The sequence below is a fragment of the Dermacentor variabilis genome, chromosome 3 (genome assembly GCF_050947875.1).
Source record: "Dermacentor variabilis isolate Ectoservices chromosome 3, ASM5094787v1, whole genome shotgun sequence".
Lineage (NCBI taxonomy): Eukaryota > Metazoa > Arthropoda > Arachnida > Ixodida > Ixodidae > Dermacentor > Dermacentor variabilis.
In genome coordinates this window covers 229,523,757-229,550,350 of record NC_134570.1, presented here as the reverse complement: position 1 = coordinate 229,550,350, position 26,594 = coordinate 229,523,757, and the positions used below count along the sequence as shown (strand labels likewise).

Here is a 26,594-nt window from a genome sequence, read left to right as displayed (position 1 = left end):
GTTGCTTCATAAGTGTTTCTGCACAGCATTAGAGTTGGGCCCGAGCTATAGCTTCGTATGTACGGTTGCGCATAAAGGACACGGACACAAAAAGAAAAAAGAAACAGTGGGACGTACAAGGCGCATACGATACCTTAGTGACGTAAAGCTTCATCTTAACATCCCAAGCTATATTTGCTATTCTCACCATTAGTGGGAACTTGCTTATTTCAGTTGCTGCAAGACGGATGACAGAAGGCAGCACTAATGACATTGAAGACACCATGAAGTCGTGGCTAAGGCATGCTCCAGAAAGGGCCGGCAGCCATAAGAAGCCAAGCGCTGAGGTCTACCTGCCTCAAGGTATGTTTTTACCCCACTGGTTTTCAGCAGCTTGAGAGGCGGTGCCATTTGTTGATTTCTTTAATCGCAGAATGTACCCTTTACTATCCGAATACTCACTTGATAACATTCCTTTGAGAAGAGCGAGTTGTAAGCGCGACTCAAAAATATTGGTTGACTTCCGGCTAACTTTCGAAGAACATGCTTCAAGCATCGTTAATGCATTCTACAGAAAGTTAAGCCTATATCAAAGATGACCGTACTTACTCATATAATGATCGCACTTTTTGTCAAAAAAATTTACGCAAATTCAGGGCTGCGATTATAACTCAGGTTAAATTTCCCACGAAACGAATTCTCTTTTTTTATCCCGCATTTGCTGCGGGATGCTGCGTACACTACATTAGAACGGAGTGGGAGACCAGTGCGACGCACTATAATGCTGTATGCATGCACGTTTCCCATGACTGCCACTGCATTTACTGCATCTGCTTTGACTGCAAAAGTGCGCTTTGAGAGCTAAAACCAGCTGTCTACAGCATGGCTGGCCCCTTCAGGTCGCCACTCATATGAGCAGGATGTTGATTTTGCAATGGCTTGATCATTATCCACAAAGCAGGCTTGTACTAGTTTGTTTCCCCAAACCTCACATTTTTTATCATTCTGCTCTTTTAGTTTCATGCAGAATAAGTGGAGGAGGCCATTCCTTTGTAAAGCACTGCAGCTATGACCTGGAGACTGTACATTCATCGGAGGCTGCTTGGTTGTCGGCCTGTGCATCTGGTGGAACTTTGAGAATCTGCTGTCCAACGCCAAGGCATGTTTCGTGGACTTGAGGCAGCTACTCAGGGTTCTTTTTTTTAACTTTGCACAGTACAATTGCAGAATTTTTTTTCATGCGTTGGAAGGATTCTGCCTGTCATCTCCATTTCAAATCACTTGCAAAGTCACGTTCTTGCTAGGCTCCATCAATATGGTTTTGTGCAGAATTTGTGTGCGAGAACTTTTTTTTGTTTTTTTTGTCATGGCAGTCTTCTGTGTTGGTGAAATTGCTACCATTGCAAAGCCATGGTTTTCTGAAATGCTGTTATTCTGCTACTCTACAAAACTTGTGTGCGAAATACTTACGTTAGACGCAAGATCTTTTTTACCTCAATATTTCAGAGTATTTCTGTCGTCTGCATTGTCAAATCACTTGCAAAGTCACGTTCTTGCTAGGCTCCATCAATATGGTTTTGTGCAGAATTTGCGTGCGAGAACTTGTTTTTTGTTTTTTTTTGTCATGGCAGTCTTCTGTGTTGGTGAAATTGCTACCATTGCAAAGCCATGGTTTTATGAAATGCTGTTATTCTGCTACTCTACAAAACTTGTGTGCGAAAAACTTACATTAGACGCAAGATCTTTTTTACCTCAGTATTTCAGAGTATTTCTGTTTGTTCTGTACATGCATCTACATGTCCACCCGTTGTTAGCATAAACACACCAGCGCATGGTTCGTGCACAATGCAGTGCACAAGCGGCAAAAACCACGTGCATGTGTGAAACGCTAAGGCAGTGCATTCCGTAAGAGCGTTGCCCAGATTTCTCGGCACAGAAGCGGTTGGCTTGCCAGGAATAAATTCGACTGTTTTGCAATCTTGCTAATCTGCCTGAGACCTATGCTCGCAAGGAGGATCCTGAATCCTTTGCTTGTATCTGTAGGCCACCGTCGTAAGTGGCACATTCACTGTTGCATAAATGCCATGCTTACTGTAGCCCTGCTGTCAACTGTCATCTTTGCATGGCTGTGGGAATCCCAGCCATTATCACAAGGAATGAAAAGACTGCGACACATGTCTTATTAGCGGCAATTCAGAGGAACCCTCAAAAGACCAAATAAATATGTTAGCTTTTTTATCCTGCAGTTGTGGCTTGGACTGACCCCGACATATACTGGCATCACTGAAGCATGCGGTGCATAAGTACAGCAAACAAGCTGCTCCTGTTCCATTATGCTAGTGTCGTGTTCTGCCGTGCTCTATCTGTGAAATGAACACATTGTGGCCTATTGTGTGATAACGTCACTGTGGTGTACTATTGTGGAAACACATGCTGGTGTGTTCATGCTACCAGTGGGCTAACTTTTGGACCTTACTGGAAATAGTAAAGGCCAGCCACTCAATGCAAAAAATGCTGGACAGGCCTTTCTCTCTTGCCTTTTTCTGTGCTTGAAGGGCTGAGAATCGCCTCCATTGCAAAGACATGCTTTCGTAAGATGCTGTTATTTTTCCTTTGTCCAAAGCAGTTTTTATCACTGGATCTTGAGGGTTTTTCTAACCTCTGCCTTTATTATGCATGTTGCTGCCTCTGCAAAGCTTCCCCTTCGTGAGATCAATATTGAGTCTGTGTAAAATAACTTGTGAGAGCTTTTTACTTTATATAATTTTTATGTCATGGAAGATTCGTTTTATATTGCTGCTACTGTGATACTGTGATATTACAAAATTTTATCATAACTGAAGGCGGGTTTATCCGCCCCCTAACCCCAAACTCGACAGGGCCCAAGCGGTAGACTGGCGGCAGCTACAAACAAAGACCTTCCCCAACCCCGTCCATCTCAGAAGGATATATCCGGACATCTACTCAGATGATAACTGCAAATTATGCAGCAGGGCTCACGCATCTCTTAGACACATTCCCTGGGAATGTGAAATTATATGCAAAGAAAATGCAGTTTCCCCAGATGAAGCTGCGGCGCGATGGACGGCCGCGTTGCGCAGCTCAAACCTCGAAAATCAACTATGGGCCATCCAGCTAGCCCGTGAGGCGTGAGGCGGCGAGGAGACAGGATCTCCGGACCTCCTCGGGGGCGGCCTAGGCCCAGGCCACGAATTTGCCGGATTGTTAATAAAGTTGTTACCACCACCACCACTGTGTCCTATACTATGAGCATCTTGCTTATAAAATCAAGGATGCGCTTTATTGAAGTGCTATTAGTGTGTTTTAGTACAGAACTATTGTGCAAGATACTTTTTATATATATTTTATATTATGGGAGGATTCTAGTCACTTTCGTGCATATGTAAGTTGCTTCCGGTGAAGTCTCATTTTTCTTTGCACAAAAGAACGTTTCTGTGAAGTCTCTGATGGGTACGTCTACAGTTCTACAAGGTAGAACTGCTACCACAGTCTATATGCAAGTTTAACATCTAGTCACTGAGCCAAAGAGACAGCCGGTTTGTTTTTGCATCATATGCATTGTTGTTGTTGCAAAGATGCCATTATGTGCCTTTTTGCAAGAAAATGTGTGCATAGTCATTGTGCCAGATATTTCCTGTTCTCTTGTACTGTTTGTTTAGTTATATTTGTGATATCACAGTTCAGGTACCAATGCAGTCAGTTTATTCTAGTCTTTTTCCTTCATAAAGTGTCTGTACATCGCTGCATTAGGTTGACAATTGGAATTTTTCTTTGTTAAGGTCACTTGAAGAAACATCTTTAGTTCTCTTCTGTGCCCCTGTACTGATCTTGTCAATGTTAACATATAATCCTGCTGGCATCTTTTGTGATTTTCAATTTTTTGTTGGTCCCAATGGGCATTTCTTTAACGTGTTCAGGCACAGGTTATGCTTTGCTGTGCCAAGCACACAGGCATGTTCTTACAGTATACGTTTTAAATAAAGATCCAATGTTTCTGCAGTTTATGTGTAAGTCTATGCCTCAGTTAGGCCATCCTAAAAAGCTGAGCAAGTTTTATTAAAAGGCTTATTACATCATTTGATTTCACATTCATGCAGCTTAATATCTACAACTTTGATGACTATTGGAGTTGATACATAATGCATATTCTGTGCATTTGGAAGCAGCACATAAACATTTCTGATGCCTGTGTACCAATGGAACTTACATTAAATATGTTGAATGTGCCAGTTTGCAACATGTGCTTCTGCTGTGGATGTTGTGTCCATGTACATTTTCACCTTTGCAACCTGCACCAGTAAGATGGCCCCAGTTCCTTTAGCGGCACTTAATTATTTGTGGAGGCAATTTTCACAGTAAAGGAAGTGCAGCATATGGTGCCTGTAACTGGTGCATTGGTTCTTGGGTATAGTACAGCTTCTAATGCAGTGAAAAAGCCGCAGTACCAGCAAGGTGACACCCCAACAAAACCGAACAATGGATAAGTGCCGGATTTATCATGAATGTCCTCTGTACATCTCGTGGACGTTTCTGTAATCAATGTCCACATTTAAAATCCCACAAATGTCCCCGGGATGTCCATGTCCAGATTGTTTTATCCAGCAGACATTGTTCGGATATTTAGCTTAAAAAACGTCAATTTTTAAGGTCCGACGGATGTCCGAATGTCAGAGAAGGGCATACACGAGACGTCCGATTGAACGCCTTTTTTTGCACGGGACGGTCCCTCAGATATCCGCCGTATGTCATCTGGATTTGTAGGGATATCCGGTGGATGTCCAAACGTCCGGCGCTAAACATCCATCGGATGTACTGTGGATTATTTGTGGTCCATTGGGATCCCACTGGAGATATGGCACAATTGTACTAGACGCTATGCTTAGGTCTATCGAAGAAAATGTTTTATGTGTAGAGCTGTAAAATGATGGCTTTTCTCGTTAAGCAAGCAGGAACTTGAAGTGAATAGGATGTTTTCTATAAGCCATCCTCTCGCATCACAGCGTGAGCCACCCCACAGTGTGCTATGCGCGTTTAGATCACCGACGACTATGTAAGGGTGACGCAGCTCATCAATAAAGCTTTGAAATGTTGTGCTAGAGAGTTGATAACTTGGGGGGATGTATACAGACGTGATGGTAACTAGTTTATTGAATAGAACTGCTTGGATAGCAACTGCCTGAAGAGGAGTTTGGAGTTGCAGTTGCCGACAAGCAACGCCTCTGTCGACTATTATTGGTGCCCCGCCGGACGATGCAACATCATCATCTCGGTCTTTCCGGAAAATAGCGTATTGCCTAAGAAAGTTTGTTTGCGTAGATTTAAGATGTGTCTCCTGAACACACAGCACCTTTGGATTGTATTTGTGTAAGAGTTCTTTGACATCGTCGAGGTTGTGGATCAAACCTCTCACGTTCCAGTATAATATTTGTGTATCCATATTGTTTGTGTTTATGTGCTGTGTGTCAAGAGATATCACTTAGGTTGGCTTAAGGGACCTTTCCAGGCTCCTTGATGCGGGGTATTTCTTTTTTGTTGGCGTGCTCCAGGGAGCAACGCCGTTCCTTCGGCGTCTGAGACGCCGGAGAATTTTTTGTTACATCCATCGCCTCGTCCGAGGCGCTGGATGACGCCCGCTCAGCGGGCACGCGCGGGGGTTTTTCGGGCCTGTCTGCACGAGCAGTGGCCCTGGGATCGGCAGGCTCGGAGGTCTGCTTGCCCTTCGTGCTAGGGGGCGGAATAGCCATGGCTGCTCCCGCCAGGGGGGCTGATGGCGTGACTGCCGTCACACTCCGTGTGACTTGCGCGGCCGCCTGAAGATGTAGCGCTGCCTCCCGACGCGCCACATCGGTGTAGGAAGGGCTGAACTGATTTTGGAGTGAGGAACGCTTACGTGCCACTGGAAATGATAGGTTGAGTTTTACTTCCAGTTCTATGATTTGTTTCTCTTTTTTCCGAGTAGGGCACGATCGCGAGTAGGCGGGGTGGTCTCCTTCACAGTTGGCGCAGTGGTTTGTTGATGTACAGATGTCAGAAGCGTGTTCAGAAGAACTACACTTGGCACAAGTAGCACGTCCTCTGCAGTTCTGCGACCCATGCCCAAAGCGCTGACACTTGAAGCATCGACGCGCATTTGGGATATACGGTCTCACGCGAAGCTTACAGTAACCGGTTTCTATTGTTTCAGGTAGGTTGCAGGTTCAGAAAGTAATGATTATGTGTTTGGTAGGTATTTGCTTGTCATCTCGCCTCAATGTTATTCTTTGAACTTTGACTACATTCTGGTCTTGCCATCCTTCAAACAGTTCGCTTTCGCTCAGTTCGAGGAGGTCATCTTCTGAGACGACTCCGCGCACTGTGTTCATTGATCTGTGTGGGCCCACTGAAACGGGAATTTCCCCAAATGCTACAACTTTCGACAGTTTGTCAAACTGCACTGTGTCGCGGAGTTCGAGAAGAAGATCGCCACTTCCCATCTTCGTTACTTTATAGCCTGGGCCAATTGCTTCAGTGAGAGATTTCGCTACAACAAATGGTGAGATCATTCTGACTGTTTTCTTATCGTTCTGACTATGTACAACGTGGTACTTTGGAAAAGATTGTTTTGGCTGCATGAAGAAAGTGAATGTTTCATCGGTGCGCCCCCACTTCATGGATAGGATAGGATAGGAATAAACTTTATTTGTCCAACGGTTACTGATGTTGGTGCCCGGGGCTAGGATGCCAGGGGTCCATCGCCTGAGGAAAATCTTTCGAGATCTTCGGCAACGGCCCTGGCCCGCTGGACGGCCCACTCCTGGTCTTCGGGTGCCTCGCTGAGGAGGGCGGTTTGCCATCTCTCAGCGAGGCGCCCTGATTCAGAGGGTTCTGGTGTTGTATTCCCCCTTCCTCTTTGTCCTTGTTCCACGTGGCGTTGGCATTCCCAAAGCACATGGGCCATATCGGCCCGTTCGTGCTCGCACCACGGGCAGCCCGGCGACGGGTGCAGCGCGGGCCACAGGCGGTGCAGGTGGTAGGGGTTGGTGAAAGTGCCCGTCTGCAACCGTCGCAGGTCGACCGCCTGGGACCTGTCTAGGCGCCCGTGGGGTTGTGGATATTTTCTTCGTTCTTTCCAATAGTCACCAAGCACCTCTCTGTACGTTACCGGAAACTCCTTGACATCACAGTCGGCGTCCGCGTGATCCTCAGCTCCGTCCGCCACGATTTGTGTTGTATTGGTAACGACAGCGTCCGCGCCAGACGGGGTGGCAGCCGCCGTCGCCGTCACTCCTCCACTGGGGTCCCGCACAACAACGGAAGCGGCTGCCCTCTGGGTGACCGCGTCGCGGCAGGTAAGCTGCCTCGCGACGAGGTGGGCGCGCTCGTTGTGGTTGGGCGGAGTGTCGTTGCGTCTTCGGCCGCTAGCATTGTTGGTGTCATTATTGTCGTGGCTGTTGTTACTGCCAAGCTCCCCGACGTGCGCGGGGAACCACTTGAGGGACTTGTTTATAATCGCGCCGGATCCAAAGTCCCCGGCCCGGGCGTTGAGCATGCGCGCCGCATCCGCGGACACCCAACCTTTGGTGTAATTCCGAATAGCTGATTTGGAGTCGCTGATGATCAGGTCACCCTCCGCACCTCCGTGGAGTACCGCGAGGGCTATGGCGATCCCTTCCGCTGCTTCGGCCGACGGCAGCCTCGCTGATGCCGTGACGCGGATCGTTCCCTTTGTATCTACGACTGCCATGGAGATACAACGGCATCATGGAGATACACGGCTGGCCGACACGGCGCCGCCGCCGTCGGCCAGCCGTGTCGATGTTGCCGTTGTTGCTGCTGCCGTTTTTGTCGTAGTAGCAGTAGTGGTGGTGGTGCTGGTAACTGCGGTTCGTCTCGCACATTCCCTTGTAGCGGCGGTGGTGGTCGACGCTCCTCGTCGCCATCACAGTCACTGACTGGCCGCGTGTACCTGGCTGCATCGACGAAGAGGACGTCTTCTTGGCTTCCATGCTTCTCGAGGATTGCTACCGCCCTGCGTATACGTCTTTGCACGTCATGCACCGGGTGCATATTCTTCGGCATGTTTTCCGTCTGTATGGCGTCCCTGACTTGCGGTAGCAGTGATTCTTTCAGTCCACGCGCCTCGTGATATCGAATCCCGAGCGAGCCTAGGATTCGTCTTCCCGTTACGGTGCTCGACAGCCGCTCCAGCTGCGCGATTCTCTGCGCCTCGGCGATCTCTTCGAGCATGTTGTGTACGTCCAACTCGAAGATCCTGTGGGTTGGCGTGTACTGCGGTACTCCCAGGGCGGTCTTGAACGCCCTGCGGATCGCCACGTACAGTTTGTCGGTTTCGCTCCTGTTCCAGTCGGCGTATGCGGCGACGTACGCTATGTGGCTCAGCGCGTACGACTGTATCAGCCTCGTAACGTTGTGTTCCTTCATTCCTTTCCTCTTGTTCGCGACCCGCCGCACGAGGTGTGTGGCGGTGGCCACTTTCTTCTGTAGTCGGGCAACCAGCTCGCGGTTGGCACCGTTCTCTTCCAGCCACAGGCCGAGCACTCGCAACTTGGACACCGTCGGTATTCGGGTCCCCTCCCTCGTCGTGACGCGGACACCCAAACGACGGGCGTCTAGCACGGCCTGCGGAAGTGGTCCTTTCTTGCGCGGCCTGTGGAGCAGGATCTCTGAATTGTCGGGTGCGTCCAGCGGTCATGTTCCCGTTCATCGTGTCGCACAGCTCCTGCCATTCTTGCTCGCACAGGTGGGCGCAATGCGTCTCGATCTCCCGGTTGATTTCGGCGATCTTCTTGCGTATCTTCCTGTTGAGTTTTTGCCTACTCGCTCTCCGTTGCATGGATTTCTTGGCCGCAATAAGATGTGCCAGCCGGCTGTCCACTCTGGACGGTTGGGGAGCGCCGTCGTCTACGGCTCCGCGGGATCTGACTGCCTCTTCTTTGGGTGGTTCTTGTCGCCAGTCCGTCCATTCGATCTCATCGGTGGCTTTCTCTACGTCCGCGAGTAGTACTCAGCACCATTCGCTGATATCTTCGATCGGGCTCTCCTTCTTGTCTTGCTCTCTATTTTCCGGAATCTGTCCCAGTCTACGATTCTCGCCTTTCGGCAGACGCCCTCCTCGCTTTCATCCTCTCCCACGGTCACGCACAGGATCCTGTGGTCACTCCCCAGGTCCTCGAAGGAGTTCGACCAAGTAACCACGCCCGCCCCTGACCAGACGGAGAGGTCGGGGGATGTGTCGCGGCACACTCCCTGTCCGATCCTCGGGTGCGAAGCAGGTTCGTTGAGTACAGTCAGGCCGAGCTAGTCCATCAGTGCGGCTAGCCTCTTCCCTTTCGGCGAGTCGGCTCCGTATCCCCATTGCGTGTGCGGCGCATTGAAGTCTCGCATATCAGCAAGGGACTGGAAGCGGCCTTGGCCATCGCTTCGCGAAAGAGGGCGTCGAAAGTGTGAGTGCGGTATCTTTGCGAGGGGGAGCTATATACGTTGAGCACGAAAAGGCCGGTTTTCCTACTTCCAATACTCGGCACGACTTCGATCAGTACATGGTCTATGTCCGACTCTTCGTGGAGCACGAGTTCGTGTTCGATGAAGGCCGTCCCGCGCTTAACCAGGGTGCACACCCTGACGTCTCTCCCCATGGATTCGTAGGGGGCACCGCACGTCACATAACCTGGGAGCTGGGCCCGGTCGAAAGGTTCTTGCAAGGCTATCACAACAGGAAGTTTGTTATTGGCAAGCGTTTTCATGTATTGCACCATCGTTGCTTTCTTGTTTTTGAAGCCTCTGCAATTCCACTGCCAGACTATGCGTCTGTTGTCGGACTTGCGGGACACAGCCGTGATTGTTATGCAGAGGTGTTGGAGGGACACAACTGTCCGTGCGTCCCTCCTGCCCCGGTGCGGGTGGTGTTGGCGTTGTTGTCGCTGGCGAGGATGGCCGGTGCGTTTACCGCTTGTGACGATGGTACCCCGGCCCTTCCGGACAGGTGGTGGTGACGTTGCTGTTGCTTCAGCTGCATCGTCCCGTGTTCCAGATCTTCGATTCGCTTATTCATGGCAGCGAGTTGGTTGTTAACCGCTGCCTACTGCGCGTTCCGTCCCGCGTCGGATTCGTTCAGCCTTGTCAGGAGTATGTCAAACATTCGCTCCGTCTTGTCCGTCAGTTTGTTCACCATCTCTTCGATCGCGTCTATCTTTCTGGCTCCTGACCTGGGTCTCTTCAGTGCTTGTGCGTGGTCCAAAGCGTCTTCCGTAGGTGGCGTATCGCTTGTGCCCTTGCGCTTGGAGCCCGCCGCCGCCGGCGCTTCTTCTTCGCCGCAACACATGTCCATCTGGCCTACTTCGCCTCCTGTCGCCGTCGCATCGCCTCGCTCGGCGGCCTCACGGGAGGTGAAGGAGGAGATCCTCTCATGAGGGGATTCTCTCATGCCCTTCAAGATTTCGTTGAGCGTCTGTTGTAGCTCGTCGATTTTCCTCGCTGATTGTTCGTTCTGCTTTCGGGCCCTGCCCAGCTCTTCTCGAAGTTCGTTATTCTCTCGCTCCATTTTCTCCATCCTCGCCGCCAGGAGGGAGTCGGGGGCTTGCCTCGTGCTGCCAGAAAGGGGGGTGCTCTCTACAGAGTATCCATTTCCTTCCGCGACTATGTCGGACCAGGTGACCTTGCGCGGCCCTGTCTGTATCTCGCCATGTGTGGCCCGCACGCCGTCTGGCATGGGGCGGTTTCGGTTTCGGTTGCGGCTTCCACTCCGACTCCGGCTTCGACTTCTGTTCTTAGGTCTGTTACGACTTCGGCTAAGTCTTCTTATCGGCGAGAGAGATCCGGATCTCGAGCGACTTTGGCCTTTTCCCTGCGCCATACTGTACCCCGATGGTGATGGGGTCCGCTGAGGGGTCTTTCCTTCTTCCAATGTGTGTTCCCTTTCTTCTCTGCTCCTCGCCCGCCACCTTCTCTAATTGACTGTGTGGCAACTTATATTTTGCCTTGCACATTCGGTCGGCCGCGGGGTGCGCTTCGCCGCAGATCCGGCACTTCGGCGTGCACTCGTGTTCGATGCTCGGGTTCTTCTATTCGCAGGCCGGGCATAGTTTGATCTCCGGTCTTGGGCATACGTCGGGTTGGCGGCCGAGCCTGCCGCACTCTTTGCAAAAGTCAATCTGTTTCCGATACAATGATACTCTTATCATGATGCTATTGAAGTAAGCCCATGTGGGGACTGTTTCCCTCATACAGCAATATCACGGTGGTCGTACTGCCGAGCTGCTTGGCGTATGTTAAAGAGGGGTTTCTCGAGTTCACCAGAGCATGCATGAGCTGGTCTTGCGTATACTTCAGGGAAATGTTGCGGATAATCCCTTTTGCCATTTGCTCGGGCGCAGAAACGTACGCGTTGGTCTCGTGCCTCTTTCCGTTGATCGTCAAAACCTTGATCTTAGCGATTTTCGTCGCAGTTGTCTCGTCCGGTGTGCTTATCACCAGGATGTTTTGCATGGGATTGGGACAGATCGTGATCATCTCGTCGTCGCCCACTACCGCTTCTTTGCGTATCGCCTCGTCGAGACTCGTTCCGCACGTGTTCCTTATATTCAGCCCGTCTTTCGGTCAAACAATTATCTTGATATCATCGCTGGGTAGTCTGGGCATCCTACTTGCTCATAGAACTTTGTTCACTATGCTTCGGCCGCCTCGGGGCATCGGGCTTCGCGAGCGGGTGTCGTCATTTCCCGCCATCTGGGTAGCGTTCGTGCGGTGCCTTCTTCTGTGTGTAACTTCGATCCAACCGTCCGCAACGCCTTCAGCGTCTTCTCCCACGGAAACGCGTTTTGCGTCGTTGGGTCCGTTGTCCGGGGTCTCCCCAGTTCCTGCCTCGTCTATCTCCATCTCGGTGGTATTTCGCTCAATCCCCGAGTCCAACGAAGGATGCGCCAGGCCCAACCGTCGTTAGGCCTGGCCGCGCTCACACGGGACGGGTGCGATTTTCGTGCCGTACAAACTCGCAAAGTTCACGCTCACCAAAAAGTTGGTATCCCTGGGTTCGCGATGACTTGATCTTTCAGATGATATGCCGCTTTTGGGTGTAGGACTCAAAAAAACTGCGGAAACACTCATAAATCGATGGAGCCGAGAAGCTTCCGCTCCCACTGGCGACTTCTTCTTCCCAACCTTGTTGGATAGCCCTCTTCAGGGAGCGATCAGGTAGAGGAGGAAAGTTATTTGCCATATAGAGCAGGAAAATTCGGCGGCGATGGTGGCCACCCACTACCGAGGCCAACAAGGGGACGCTACAAGGTTGGAAGAATACCTGCAGACACCAGCAATGCATCGCCGCTACAACCTAATATATATATATATATATATATATATATATATATATATATATATATATATATATATATATATATATATATATATATACCCTAGGCAGGATATATTACACACGGTTAACCCTTGCCTCCAGGAAATACGGAAGTAATAAGAAGTGAAGACAGGAAAGATGTAAAAGTGGGAGAGAAAGACGAAGATTGGAGAGGAGGACTGGAAAAGGCGACTGCCGATTTCCTCCAGGTGGGTCAGTCCGGGGGTGCCGTCTACGTAAAGCAGAGGCCAAAGAGGTGTGTTGCCTCCGCCTGGGGGCCTTAAAGGTCCACACACCCAGCTTCGGCTCAACCCCCAGGATCCCCTTTTCCCCAGACACGGCTAAGCCGCGCACGGCTACACGCCGGAGGGTCCAACCCTCGTGTGCTCGGGTACGTGGTGTCGCAACACACCAAACGCCTGCTTGCGCAGACGCCCCTGCGGGGCACTTGACTGATACTGATATGTAACAAAAACAGCAAAGTAACTGAAGAACGAACAGGTCTACTACGATTGAGCCACAAGGGGAAAGATGGAAACATTTGTGTTACTTGTATGAAAAAAATTTGCTTAAGATCTCATCTTCGCAGCAGCATTAATACGATCATGCACAAACTAGCATTACTCTTCAGGCACACACCAGGCATCTCACATCATTTTCTACAAGATTTGAAAGCCAACGTGCAAAAGGGGCAGCTGTGAAAAATTTTTTTCGGCTGAATACCTTCAGCAGAAAAGGAGAAAGATATTTTATTCCATATCCTCACATGAAACACAGCAAAAGTGTTACAAGTCATTTTCGCACATAGAAGAAGGCATCAGCAATGTGTTGAAGACAATTGAAGAAGCATCATGTTTTATTTTCATTGCAATACAAGCCTACACTTGCTGATATGAATATGCATGTGCCAAATTCAACATTGTAGAATACTACATGGTACCGTGTAGTGTTATGAGGCACATGGAACAGACATTCCAAGGAAGTGAAATATTTGTGATGCAGTACGGCAAGGAGGGATTCACTGTTGGTGTCGACAGAATTTGGCCAGTCAGAAGGGCAATGCGCTAAATACAAAAAAAAAAAAACCAACAGGCCCACTATGCAATGCTTTTGCCAAACTATCCAAAACTTCAATGTGTGCAAGTCCTCAATGAAAAGGAAAAGAAGTAAACAAAGTTCTTGAAGATGGAATGAAAAAGAAATGTTGTGACAATTGAGAAATGAATTATTTGTACTTTCTAGTGACATACGGAAGAGGCAATCGGTGGGCACAATTTCAACTTGAACTCATGGCAGTGCTGCAGGGGCAAATACCACACTCATACTTCTGAGAACCGTCAGAGACAATGCGGAGTTAGAAAGGAAACTTTGCAAATACTTCTTCAGAAGTACAAGCATCTGACCGGTAAGTAGTTGAGCGTGCATGAACAGGGGAAATATAATCAATTTCACAAATAGCACCATTCCAAAAGAACTGGCACACTGCATTGATTTTTCAGGTTACAACTATTTTTCTAAAAGCCTCTGTGCGTTAATACAACCTGAGGCAACTTAAATCTAGGTCACATGGAATAAAAAAATGCAGCGGCGAGTGTAACACTTAACTTTGCTATCTCGCGAACATGAGCGAAAACTTCAATTTGAAAAGCCTTGCTCGAAAGGAAAACTCACGGCCGTAACCCAGCTGCCCATCGCCAGTTGTAAGAATAAAAAAAGCCGCACTGAAAAAAAAAAACAGTAAGCTGCACGATGAATAGACTTTTCGTCGATATTTGATGCAGATCGTTTGTGCATTCATTTACAAATATGTGATATGCTTTATATGACTGCTTTGATTGATGTGAGAACAAATATTTGCTTATTGGCAGACTACATTTCACAGTAACCATTTGCGTGCAGTCCCTCCACAGGCTAAAAGTTCAGTGGCTTACTAGGGCATTTCAGGTTTGGCACACTCTATCTTAACAGACGCAAATGGTGGCATGCATTAGAATGCAAAAATTACAAATTAATGCGAGCAGGGCATGGGGCTTCTTATGCTGATTCGTGGATGTGCTATTTGTAAAGTTCCCTATGGTATGCCTGAAGGCATTTTCTAGCGTCTTGGTAGAATACATTGGCAGCCGCTTATTAAGGGCAAAGGCTCCTCAAAACCTTTTTTTAATATTTGTTCTAGAGATTTGAAAGTACTGCCATCCATAGAGTGTTTTATGTAGATTTCAAATATCTCAATGATTTTATGGAGCTGATAATTTTTTTAGTTATGTCCTACACAGCAGAAAAATATTCTTGCAGGCGCGTTCTTGTGTATAGAATTTTCACAAAAAGCTTCGTGCTGTATCTTATTTAGCTCATTGTAGACCACGAAGTGGAGGTATCTGTCCAAACAGCATGTACATTAACTCGACCTAAGAAAAAGAAAAGTCAATTTAAGTAATTTTTATAGATATTGCAATTTCAAGTAGATATCAACATTCTACATATCTTGAAGAGTAGGTATGCCAAATTTCGTTAGTACAGGACAAATATAAGTGCTAAGGTTATTCTCATGTGATTGTGAAAAAAAATGAAGTGTACTAATCTTTACTTGCACAGTTCTAATAATTTATCATACCGTTTGAATAGATATCAGCACTTTGCAATCGACGAAAAGCTAACTTAGCTACAGCACAATGCTTTTTGTGAAAACTTAATATACAAAAGTGCCTGCAAAAATCACTATTATTTGGCCGTTGTGTAGGAAATAACTCAAGAAATGTAGCAGCTAAACAAAAACTAATGGCATGTATGAAATCTGAATGAACTATCCAATTGGCTCATTTTTCAAACCTCTAGTACAAATAATAAAAAATTCGAGTATATTTCAGCAAGAAATCGTGTCCCTTGCTATATTGACCTACAATATAGCGACACAAAGTTGAAGGCAAATATTCTTGTGGAAGAGACTCTGGGCTATCTTCTCGTCGGCTGCTGTTAAACACAGAATTTTCCTGCACTCGCTAGTATTGTCACACTAACAGGGAAAAAAGCAGCTCTCTGAAATGCAGAATCGACTGTGACTTGTTTTACATTTACGTTTTAAGTCCATCTCTTTATTTCGTGTTTGTATTAAGTGTTTCAGCAGTGACTGCCTCTAATTATTGAACATGATTTTTTGGAGACAATACGACAATTTTCGCTAACAAAAATTTATAGCAGCGGCAGGCATTAGAATTACAGTACTCAATAATTTCTGCTTTTTAGGAACTCAAGAACTAGCACCAGTTCTGAGATATACATCCCCAAAAGCACTGATGGAATAGATTTCTCTTCCACACAGAATCGGCCCACAGGACTCACAAAAGGCTTTGTGGCAAAGTAATATTGGGAACAACAAAGCTTGTTCCACAAAGTATGGATACAAATATCTCAGGGCTGCCAGTCTGATGACTCCTACAAACTAACAATACCTTCAGAACTGACTCGTTAGTAATGTAATGTGAGCAATGTGCTGAAATTATTAAAACTTGAATTCTTGTGATCTTGCTTAAGACGTTTACAATTATCATGCATTCTAATCTGTTATTTTTGTAAATATTTGCCAATCAATTTTTCAGCCTACAATTCTTGGTAATTGAGATACTCCTCGCCGAAAGAGCTACTACATTGTATTTAATGATGAAGGTACTGGTCATTCATAGATTTTTTGTCTTCAGCATTTGTTCTGTCCCACAGTTGTTTCTTGAATCCTGAAATGATGTGCCCACTTCCTTACGCTAGAAATGTACAGGGAAATCTGTCAGTATGTTTTCTTCAACATACATTTGGTAGACCCGATAGTCAGGCTATATAATTATAAATTAAAATGATGATAGTGCAGGACCATAAAAACAGGATTGGTACTGACTCACACTGTGCCCAGCTAGATCCATGCAGCTGCACCATACAATGTGCATGTGCTTAGAAAAACTGAATGTCCCAGGAAAAAAGTAATAGCCACCTAAGACTTTCACGCATTGCAGGTCTTCTTGTAAGAGCAGACTATTCGCCAGATGTAATTTATCCTCAGTAAATACATAAATCAGTTATCTGAGGTGTCCAGTTTCATGTTGCAACTGCGAAGTCCTGATCTTGCTTGTTTTTACTTTGCTTCCTTCGTGAGCATGAGTGGCTTAGTTGTCTCGATGCGTATTCTAAAAATAGTTTTTTTCATCACTGAGAGTCACGAAAGTATGTACAGACAAATTTCCAAGTTACTAATATGGTAGGCTTCAAGTTCATTTCTTTTATTTTTGATGTTCTGTTTATCTACCAAGTAGTTTTGTCCTACATTGAAACATATCCACACGATGCACAGTGGGTACCCAAATTATGAATATCTGTGCTTGCTTTCTACTTGCTCTGGTGTTATCTTAACCTAGCATTGGTGCAATGGCCTGTCTGCACCTGCAAAAAAGTAGCAAAGTGGCTAAAGTTAAATGTCAACAAGAGGATAAAGATACAAAGCAAAAATATAAGTTTGCCATTAGAAGAAGAAGAAGAAGCAGTTTATTTTACCACATAAGTACACTAATATATACAAAGCGGTAGGGATGGCAGGATAAAAGCTGCATAACGGCAGCTTGACTAGTCCCACCTCCCCATGAACAACAGGCAGCAACATGGCAACATATTCGTAGTACATTCTTGTGGCAAGGTCAATATGTACATATTCACAGACGCATATATATACACACATCTATACACATACACATATACATATATATATATATATATATACATACATACACACATGCACACACGCATACATGTATGCATGAAAACCAGAAATGACAACTAGAAATAGCAAAGAAATACTTTTCAACCGACAAACCAAAAAGTTAATTATTCACAGAAATTTTTGCAGTAATGTGCTCTTGGATATATGGCGTATGTTTACATCATTTAGACTATATTTGTTAAGTGTAGAGGGAAGACAGTAGGAGAGTGCTTGAAGGCCATAGTTAGTCCGAGGGCGCGGGACTTCCCAGTGTTCCGTATATCGATTTAGGCGAAAAGAAGGATTCCGCTGCAAGTTCGCGATGTTTATGATGTGATTAGTACTCTTAACCATGTCACGTTTAAAAGAACACATAAGTTGATACTCATAAAGGCGGTCTACACGTAAAATCTTGAATTTCCGGAATATGTCACGCGTATGTCCATTGTAAGGTAAGTCTGAAATAGCACGTAAGGCATTCTTTTGAACTGAAACTAAATTACCTAATGATTTCTTAGTACTATTTGACCAGACCAGGTTACAATAGCGCAGGTGAGAAGCAAATAGTGCGTTATAAACCATAAGTTTCTGTGGTATTGGTAGTAGCCTCTGGCATCTGCGCAACATACCTAACGCTTTACTAAGTTTATTTCGTAAGTAATCGGTGTGGTGGTCCCATAGCATCAATTCATGGAAGATAACACCCAATGTTTTTGCTGTAGCGGAAAGTTCTATTTTTGTGTCATTGAGTGTGAGGCATTGGGTTAGATCACAAGGCGTGGACTTCGCTCTAAAGAGGACCGCTTTTGTCTTGGAGCAGTTTAACTGGAGAGAATTTTTTACAGACCAGTTATATATCTTGTGAAGTATTTCATTTGCAAAGTTGATGAGTTCATCCTCCTTAGTTCCTGAGAAGAATAAACTAGTATCATCTGCGTAAATAATATAGGTAATCGAAATATCAATATTAACAATGTCATTTATGTAAATGATAAATAGAAGTGGTCCCAATATGCTACCTTGAGGCACGCCTTGCTTAATAAGTTTAAACGAAGATAATTTTCTATTTATTGATACGCATTGCTTTCTATTGGTTATGTAACTTCTAATTAAATCTAAAACTATTCCGCGTGTACCATAAAAATTCAATTTTTCTAATAGTGTTCCATGGTTAATTCTGTCAAAGGCCTTTGAGAAATCTAGGAATACTCCCAATGTTAGTTTCCTCGCCTCTATATTTTTCAAAATTAGTTCCTTTTGTTTAAGAAGAGCAGTTTCAGTCGAGCAGCCTGACCTGAAGCCATATTGACATGGTGTTAAAACAGAATACTTGTTAAAAAAGGCAGTCATTCTAAGGAGAATAATTTTTTCTAAACCTTTTGAAAACAGTGGAAGAATTGAGATTGGTCTATAGTTGCTTAAGTTTTCCCTTTCTCCGCCTTTGTAAACCACAGCTACCCTTGCGATTTTCATCTGTTGAGGAAAAATGCCAGAGGTTAGGGAGATGTTGTAAATGTGAGTGAGGCAAGGGGTGAGCAGGTCAATAACAAAAAGAATTGGTTGTATTTTTAATCCATGCACATCCTCACTTTTAGATCGCCTAAAATTTTTGAACACATTTAAAACCTCAGTGTCATCAGTCTCATCAATATACAAAGAATGTGTAAGGGGACTGGGCAAATACATCAAGGCATCTTGATCATAAGTGCTTTCAACTAGAGAGGCAAAGTAATCATTAAATTTATGATTACTTAATCTCGTATATCCAAGGGTTTGCTTAGAATTACAAAAAAATGTATCATCCCGTTGTGGTGTGAAATTTGCTTTGGCCGCCAAGTGAACGGTGCAGCATCTGTGCTAGAGTAGACAAGAAAGCAAAAAGTCACTCTAGTTGGGAGCGACAGTGGAAAGTGAAGCACAGAAAATGCTTTATTTCACCCACCATTAATGTGGCTTCTCATCGGCTCCTGTTGTGTGGGAAGAAATACATTGTGAAGTCAAGCTTTTGCGCCTATGTTACCTTAAGGGGACACTAAAAATAGGCAGAAATCAAGAACAGGTATTCACACTTTGTTGCTAAGAATGCATTGTTTGGATGTGTTTGACTTTACAAAAGACTACTCTGGTAGATAATCATAGACAAAGACAAAAGAAGTTAGAGGAGGTAAAATTTGAATTTTAAAAGAAGTTAAGAATTCGGAGATTTCGACAATTTTTTTCTATATTCTCTGAAATGTAATAATGTACTTTTGCACTCAACCTTCCGTGACCTCCATTGTTTATAGAAACACTTTCTTCTGTATATGTGCCAAGCCATAGGAAAGCTTTACATAAGTCAGTCATGCTCGCTAAGATAAGAAGCATAACAAGGAAAATCACAAAATTAATCACAACTTAATCTAACATATTTATGTATTTACTGAAGGTAGATTACAGCTCGTACATAATCTGCTCTTACAGGATGAGTTGTGATGAGTAAAAAAAATTGGAGGACGTTTAAGCTTCGCCTTCAAGATTGGAACGTGATAGCGTTATCGTACCCCGTTCGCACCGCCCACTCAAAACGATCTACGCGACGCGAGCCAAACGTCGTGATCGGCACGGACAGCCGGGCCGCGACGCGCCATGAAGGAGGACGCGATCACGGGGCGAGTGGAGCGCCACGTGTCGGGGCAGCGCCGTACATTGCGGGGAGGGGGTCTTGTGTGTTTGCAGCAAGATGGCTCTGCGTGTGTGCAGAGCGCAGAAGAAATGTAGCGGAAACGTACTTCGCTACTCGTGTAACTGCGACTTCTGCAATTTACATGCTCATAATTACCGATATACACCGCAGTATAATCTTCTACGGCACGTTTCTAAGGCAACACCGCATTCACTAGAGACGCTTTTCTCCCGCTTTGAACCATCAAACTCGTGGCTGAGTGAGACGACTTCCGACCACCGAGCGTGACGGACGTGTGCTTCATGGGCTCCCAAGGAGCGGCTTTAGCGGCCCAGCCGGGTCGCGGTATCAGGAGCACTGAAATGCCTGCCCAGGATTATGAAATGGTTGTTCCTCATTTGCCATCAGGTTCGAGTGTTTTGAACACAGTATTTCTGCATGGTGATGTCACCGCCAGGCCATATCGCGTCGAGCATTTTCGCGACGCCCTAGCGCGTCTGTCATTGCTGCCGGATGTGGTTGCCCTTGGGGCATATCAGATGAACCACCTGTGGGCCGTTACTTTCAACAGCGAAGGAGCGAAGGCAAAGATTCTGCAGGCCGAAGCTTTCAATGTGAAAGACCACCGCTGCGTGGTTATTGATCCGACCAACCGAGGCGTCAGGCTGAAGCTGTTTTGGCTGCTCCACGGTGTGCAAGACGACGACGTGCGCGTGGCATTAGCAGCGTTCGGAAAAGTGACCGAAATAACCCGTGATAAATGGAAGGTTAAAGGCTGTGTCGACAAGGCTTCAACAACACGGTCGGTTACACTGAAATTGAAGGTGGGTGTTACCATCGAGGACTTGCCCCATCAGTTGCGCGTTGGTGAGGACGTTGCTCTCGTCCATGTTCCTGGTAGGGCTCCGCTCAGCCTTCGGTGCCGTGGAAAAGGACACATACGCCGTGAGTGTCGGGTGCCACGCTGCGGGCTATGCCGGCGTTTCGGCCACGATGAGAGCCAGTGCGTGCGTAGCTACGCTAATGTTGCGGGCCAGGCACGAAGTGATGAAGCGGCCGAACACATCATGGATGAAGCAGACGCGGTCGAAGCAACCCGCGGAAGTGGGGGAGATTATGCTATCAAGGAGTCAACATCCAAGGAAACCGCACCCGCACCCCTTGCAGATACCAGCCAAGCCGGTAAGGAACAAACCCAGCCGGCCGTCGCATCAAAGCCAGCGTTCCTTCCGGAAAAAGCGGATAGCGTGACTGCTGTAACCCTGGTTACGACTGGGCAGCAGGGCGACAAACAGGAAGACGCCGATACCGAGATGCCCGCAGCGTCAAGTGTACCAGTGAAGCGGGCTCACGAAGATTCGGATAATCAGGAACCGAGATTGGTCGGTGAACGCGGCGAGGAGCCTCCGCCGAAGGCACCTTCAACGCGCCGCGGACCGTTCAAGCCCAAACCGAAACTGCCACCGGAACGCAGTACTGCGTCTGCTCTCCCTCCGCCTTAGCGGAGGCTACTTTTGCCACAACGGTTGAAGCCCGGTCCTTGATCGGGTCAGTACTAAGCTCAAATGCCTTAATGGATGTGGATTCACTCTGTTTGATGTGTGAGTAGACTGATCGGCGTCTCCCTTTTGCTTAGATGGCTACCAACCTCACGTCCAGCGTGCGTGTTGCTACGCTTAATGTAAGGGGCCTGTCGGCGCGTAGAAGGCAACTGCAACTGAGCCGCCTTTTGCTAGAAAATGAAATAGATTTGCTCGCGGTTCAGGAAACTAAAATTGAAGACGAAGAACAAACAGACAGAATGGTAGCGGTCTATCGTAGCAGATACAGCGTTTGCGTATGTCATGCTGTTGGAAGAGCGGGGGGTTGCGTTATTTTTTTAAGAAATGGTATTGGTGCTGTCGATACTGTGTTCTCGTGTGAAAGTGGGCGTCTAGTAATGTGTGATTTTGAATCGGATGGAGTGGCTTGGAGAGCTGTGTGTGTATACGCTCCGAATGCAGTTGCTGAAAGGGAGAGTTTCTTCCGACAGGTGAAGCCTGTCCTGCTTACTGAAAGGCGAGTGATCTTGCTTGGTGATTTCAATTGCGTCTGTAGACCAGAGGATAGGACAACAAACCGTTCCTTTCGAGATAGGAGCGCCGAGTTACTTTCCGAAATTGTAGGTGAGCACGACCTTGAAGATGTAGGCTTGATATCGACGCATGAAGGCCAGGCAAAGTACACTCACTTTCAGGGAGGCAGTCATGCTAGATTGGACCGTATATATGTTCCTGTCGAATGTTCGCTGTCATGTTCTGACTACCAGACGACCTATGTCTCTTTTAGTGATCACTGTCTAGTCATGGTTACAATCGGTACGAAGAGAATAGCTGCGAAATTTAATTGGGACTTGTGGAAGTTTAATGATAAATTACTGGAAGATGAAGAGTACGTAACTAAAGTCAAGGATTATATAGCGAACATGCTGCGAAGTAACTCCGGAAGTTTTATGCAAGTATGGGAGCAGTTCAAATGTGATATTAAAAGAGCCGCTATTGATAGATCATGCGCGCTCCGGCGAAAAGAAAAACAACGAGTTAAAGAGCTGCAGAGTGCCCTAGATTTTATGCTAAGTACGGAGTGCTACGAGCCGGGATTGTTCACAAAAGAAATTAAAGAGACTAAAACTAAGCTCGAGGCAATAGACGAAGAAATGTACCGTGGCGCAGTGATAAGGGCGCGTAACGAGAAACTGTGGTCCGGAGAGACGCCCACCAAACGCGCGCTCAGTGATGAAAAAAGGCACGCTTTGTCGAAAGAGATAACGGAAATATGCTATCAAAACGAAATCACAAATCGAAGAGAAATAATCAAGCAGGCATTCGTCGAACATTACACAGATATTTTCAGCCTTAATACTCCGGACACTGACTACTTCAGAACAGAATTCCTATCGCTGATGCCGAGATTAGAGGATGACCTTGTGCACGCTCTAGAAGCCAGTATCACGGCTGAGGAAATTGAATCAGCGATTCTGGAGCTTAGTTCAAACAAGTCGCCTGGGCCAGACGGTCTCGGTGCATCTCTATATAAAGCCTTTAGAACAGAAATGGCAGTCGCACTTGAAAGGCTGATTAGCGAATTCTATGAAATGAAAGCAAGTCCTCCATCCTTCCGAGCGTCCCACGTAGTGCTAATTCCTAAAACGAATGATCCGATTAAGTTACAGTCTGTTGAATCATACCGTCCCATCAGTCTAACAAACGTGGACTATAAGATATTCATGAAGATTTTAGCTCGACGCCTTCAAAGTGTTATTACGTCACTTGTAGGGCCACATCAAACATGCGGCATAAAAGGCAGGTCAATATTTACCAATGTTCACACAGCTAGAACTGTCCTTGAATGCTGTGACGGAATGTATGGGCGCGTGGCCATGTTGCAATTAGATCTGCACAAGGCGTTCGATAAAGTCGTACACGAAGTTCTGTTCTCGATCCTAGACCATATCAATGTTGGAACTGTTATTACAGAAGGTGTTAAAATGATGTACAATGGTTGTATAGCGAAGCTGATAATTAATAGGCAGTTAAGTGATGGTATTCCTGTGCTGTCGTCTGTGAGACAAGGCTGCCCTTTATCCCCCCTGCTTTTCGCTCTCTACCTCGAGCCCTTTTGTTTGCGGCTGCTGAAGAGCCCAAACATTCGGGGTTACACGTTTCATAAAACTGAAGTTCGAGTTTTAGCATATGCTGATGATGTAGCAGTGTTTTGTACGGACTATGACAGTGTCAAAGCAGTTGTACAAGAGGCTGTAAAATTTTGTACTGCAAGTGGAAGTGCTATTAACTGGAAGAAGTGTCTTGGTTTTTGGCATGGGAATTGGCAATACAAGCCTGAGACTTTTTGTAACATGCAATGGGCGGTAACTCCAGGCACCTACCTAGGTGTCCCCCTCGAACATTATCGAGATAGCAAAGAATATTGGGACAATGAAGTAGCGCGAATGAAAACCCAGACCGGCAAATGGGGAGGGCATAAATTTTCAATGTTTGCAAGAGCCACAGTGTGTAATTTGTTTTTAGTCGCGAAAATCTTTTATGTGATGCAAGCATTATGTCTGACGAGGATGTCTGTGCAAAAGCTACATAGAGTATTTGCGGTGTTCATTTGGGCCTCAACATGGGAACGTACAAGTCGTAGTAATCTGTTCCATAGAGTGTTTAACGGGGGGCTGGGGTTGTCACATTTGTTCCTCAAACAGATTGTAAGCAGGTTTACTTTTTTGCGTGATCAAAAGGATGCTTTTCTGAGAACAATGATTCAAGCTAGACTGCGTGATTCATTGCCTGATTATGTAGTGTCGTCCATGTATGCGGGGCCAATGCCTTTGAGTGCTTTTTTGCGTGAAGTGGTCGCGTCTTTCCGAATACTAAAAGCAAGATTTTCTAGTGAATACCTGGCCGTTGTTACTAGTAAGAAGTTGTACAAAGATCTTGTTGATGTATTCTTGCCTGTACCGTTGTATCGTACAGTATTTGTTTTAGGTTCAGAACGAGATGTTCTTAAGAGAGTTAAACGTATGCCGGTAAGAGCTTCTGTTAAATCTTTCTTTTTTCAACTACATACAGGCACTCTCCCAGTGAAACCGTGGCTGCAAAGCAAAGGCATTTTTGTACCTTGGTCTGTGAAGTGCTTTATATGCAAAAAACCGGAGACGATTGAGCATATCTTTTTGGACTGTCATGACGCAGTGTTTTTGTGGGATATTCTAAAACGTAGCCTTAAAAAGGAATTGCCGTTAAGTGCTTTCGGAATACGCTTCCTGCCATGCGCGGAACCAGAGGGTGTGCCTGTCGATCTGTTAATGCTTCTGTGCATGCACAGTGTGTGGCGAACGCGTATGGATATTAGACATGAGCGCATTGTCCAGGCCCCAGCACATGAATACTTCATTGAAAGTGTGTTATATATACGCGAATTTTTCTGCACACAGAGTGATCCTCCTGATTGGCTAAGTGCTTTGGACAAAGTGACTAGCCTACATCGTTCTTATCACACCACACTGATCCGGCATTGACTAGTTTTTTATGGCCATGTAATACTCACATTGTATTTTCTTTTGCCTAGCCGGTAATAAAAAAAAAAAAAACTCGTGGCTGAGTGGTAGCGTCTCCGTCTCACACTCTGGAGACCCTGGTTCGATTACCACCCAATCAATCTTGCAGATTGTTCTTTATTTATGAATTGCCTTGCGGATTTTTTTGCTCACGGCCAACGCCGCCAACTCCGACACCGGCTTTTCTGCGACGAGCTCCTTAATGCTGTCGTGTTAAAAAGTATTCCTCACATCTCAGTTCCTCTTTGTGTCTTTTGGCTTTTTATGCACCATGTGTATCGATGCAGCTGCGTGTGTGCAGCTGGGTATAGTTATCACCTGTACTGGTTCTTTCCTTGTCCTCATCATTCATGCACTAGCTTTGCCATAAGAAAATACAGCTACCTGTGCTACATATTTTGTCAACGTGTTTGCTGTACGGCAAGATTTGTATGAGTGCTTATGCAGTAGGTCAAATTTTCAGTGTCAGCTATTATATTTATTCTTGAAAAAATATGTTTCTCAACATAATTAAAATGATTCGTATAAATATTGATAAGTTTGTCATCATAAATAAAAAGATGAGTATAGATATTGCTGTATTTCTTTTTGTTATATTTTCAGTTTTGAAATTTTTATGCACTGTTGCACATTCTGTGAAAGAATAAAATTGATGCACAACTTTTGAATGTGGTGTTTTCAGATCAGTCTTCAACTCAAGCTATGAAACAAGCACGAGTTGTGTGGGAAGAGTGCCATAAGGTGAGACAGATGCTTTTACTGTTAAGGGGAGATGCTTTTCGAAGCAACTTTTTTTATTACTCGTATTAGAGGTTTCAAGATTCAGTCAAGCATAGAGTTTTCTATGCAGATTTGAAATATGGCACTGCTTTTTGTGTAGCTGTTATAGCTTTAGAGTTATGTGATGTACAATGCCAAAATATAGTCATCTCTATGGGCACTTCTTTATTTAATAAATTTTCACAAGAAGCATCGTGCTGTAGCTTGTTTAGCTCTTTGTAGATTGCAAAGTGTCCATATCTAGCAGAACACTGTGTATAATTACTGAAACTATGCAAAAGAATTTGCACATTTCAACAAATTTTTTCTCAATTCTCTGAAATGTAACCATGTACTTTTGCAACTTACTACTTGGAGATATTACAATTTCAAGCAGATATTAGCACTGTACATATCTTCAAAAGTAGAGAGTTTTAGAATAAGGGCCCCTAAACGTTTTGGGGCCCCAAAGAAATAGCGTCGAAGCCACGGCGTATGCGCGAGACGCAAACTGCGTTTCGGTTTTGCGTTGGGAGCGCTATTTCACCGATTTAGCGGGAGCCCAAATAGCGGCCCCAAAAGCTTTGCGTCAGCAAACATGGCGGCATCCATCGAAGCGACGGCTCTAACCTAGCGCCAAACTGGGTTCGATTCGTGGTAACGCGTGAAGTTCGCAAGCTAGGAGAAGTGACTGCGGTTATCGCTTTCTCTCAACTAGCGTGTGTTTTGAAGATTGATTCATTAGACGCCGTTAATTCCGAATTCGATTGTGGATATTATGGCTCATAGGCCTAACACGGCTAATACCCCTGTTACACGGGCACTTTAACGGCCGTTAAGGAAAACGGCAGTTGGCCTTAACGGCCGTTAGGCGGAGTGACACGGCAGCGCGAGCGCCGTTGGAAATCCAACGGCGATTGACATCAACGGAGCTCGCCGAACCATAGAGTTAGTAGAACAACTCTAGAAGAAAAAGCTGGACCGG

At 45.9% G+C, this 26,594-nt stretch overlaps 1 protein-coding gene across 1 annotated transcript; it reads left to right on the top strand.

Annotated features, from left to right (window-relative positions):
- Positions 1-20,020: 20,020 nt before the first annotated feature.
- LOC142576692 (uncharacterized) lies at positions 20,021-22,441 on the top strand. Its single transcript, XM_075686924.1, has one exon. It carries the CDS (start codon positions 20,052-20,054, stop codon positions 21,249-21,251), a length of 1,200 nt encoding a protein of 399 aa, XP_075543039.1. The 5' UTR covers positions 20,021-20,051; the 3' UTR covers positions 21,252-22,441.
- Positions 22,442-26,594: the final 4,153 nt, after the last annotated feature.

Excerpts from the sequence above, each read along its gene's own strand:
- LOC142576692 (XM_075686924.1), top strand. The coding sequence starts at position 20,052 with ATGGGCTCCCAAGGAGCGGCTTTAGCGGCCCAGCCGGGTCGCGGTATC.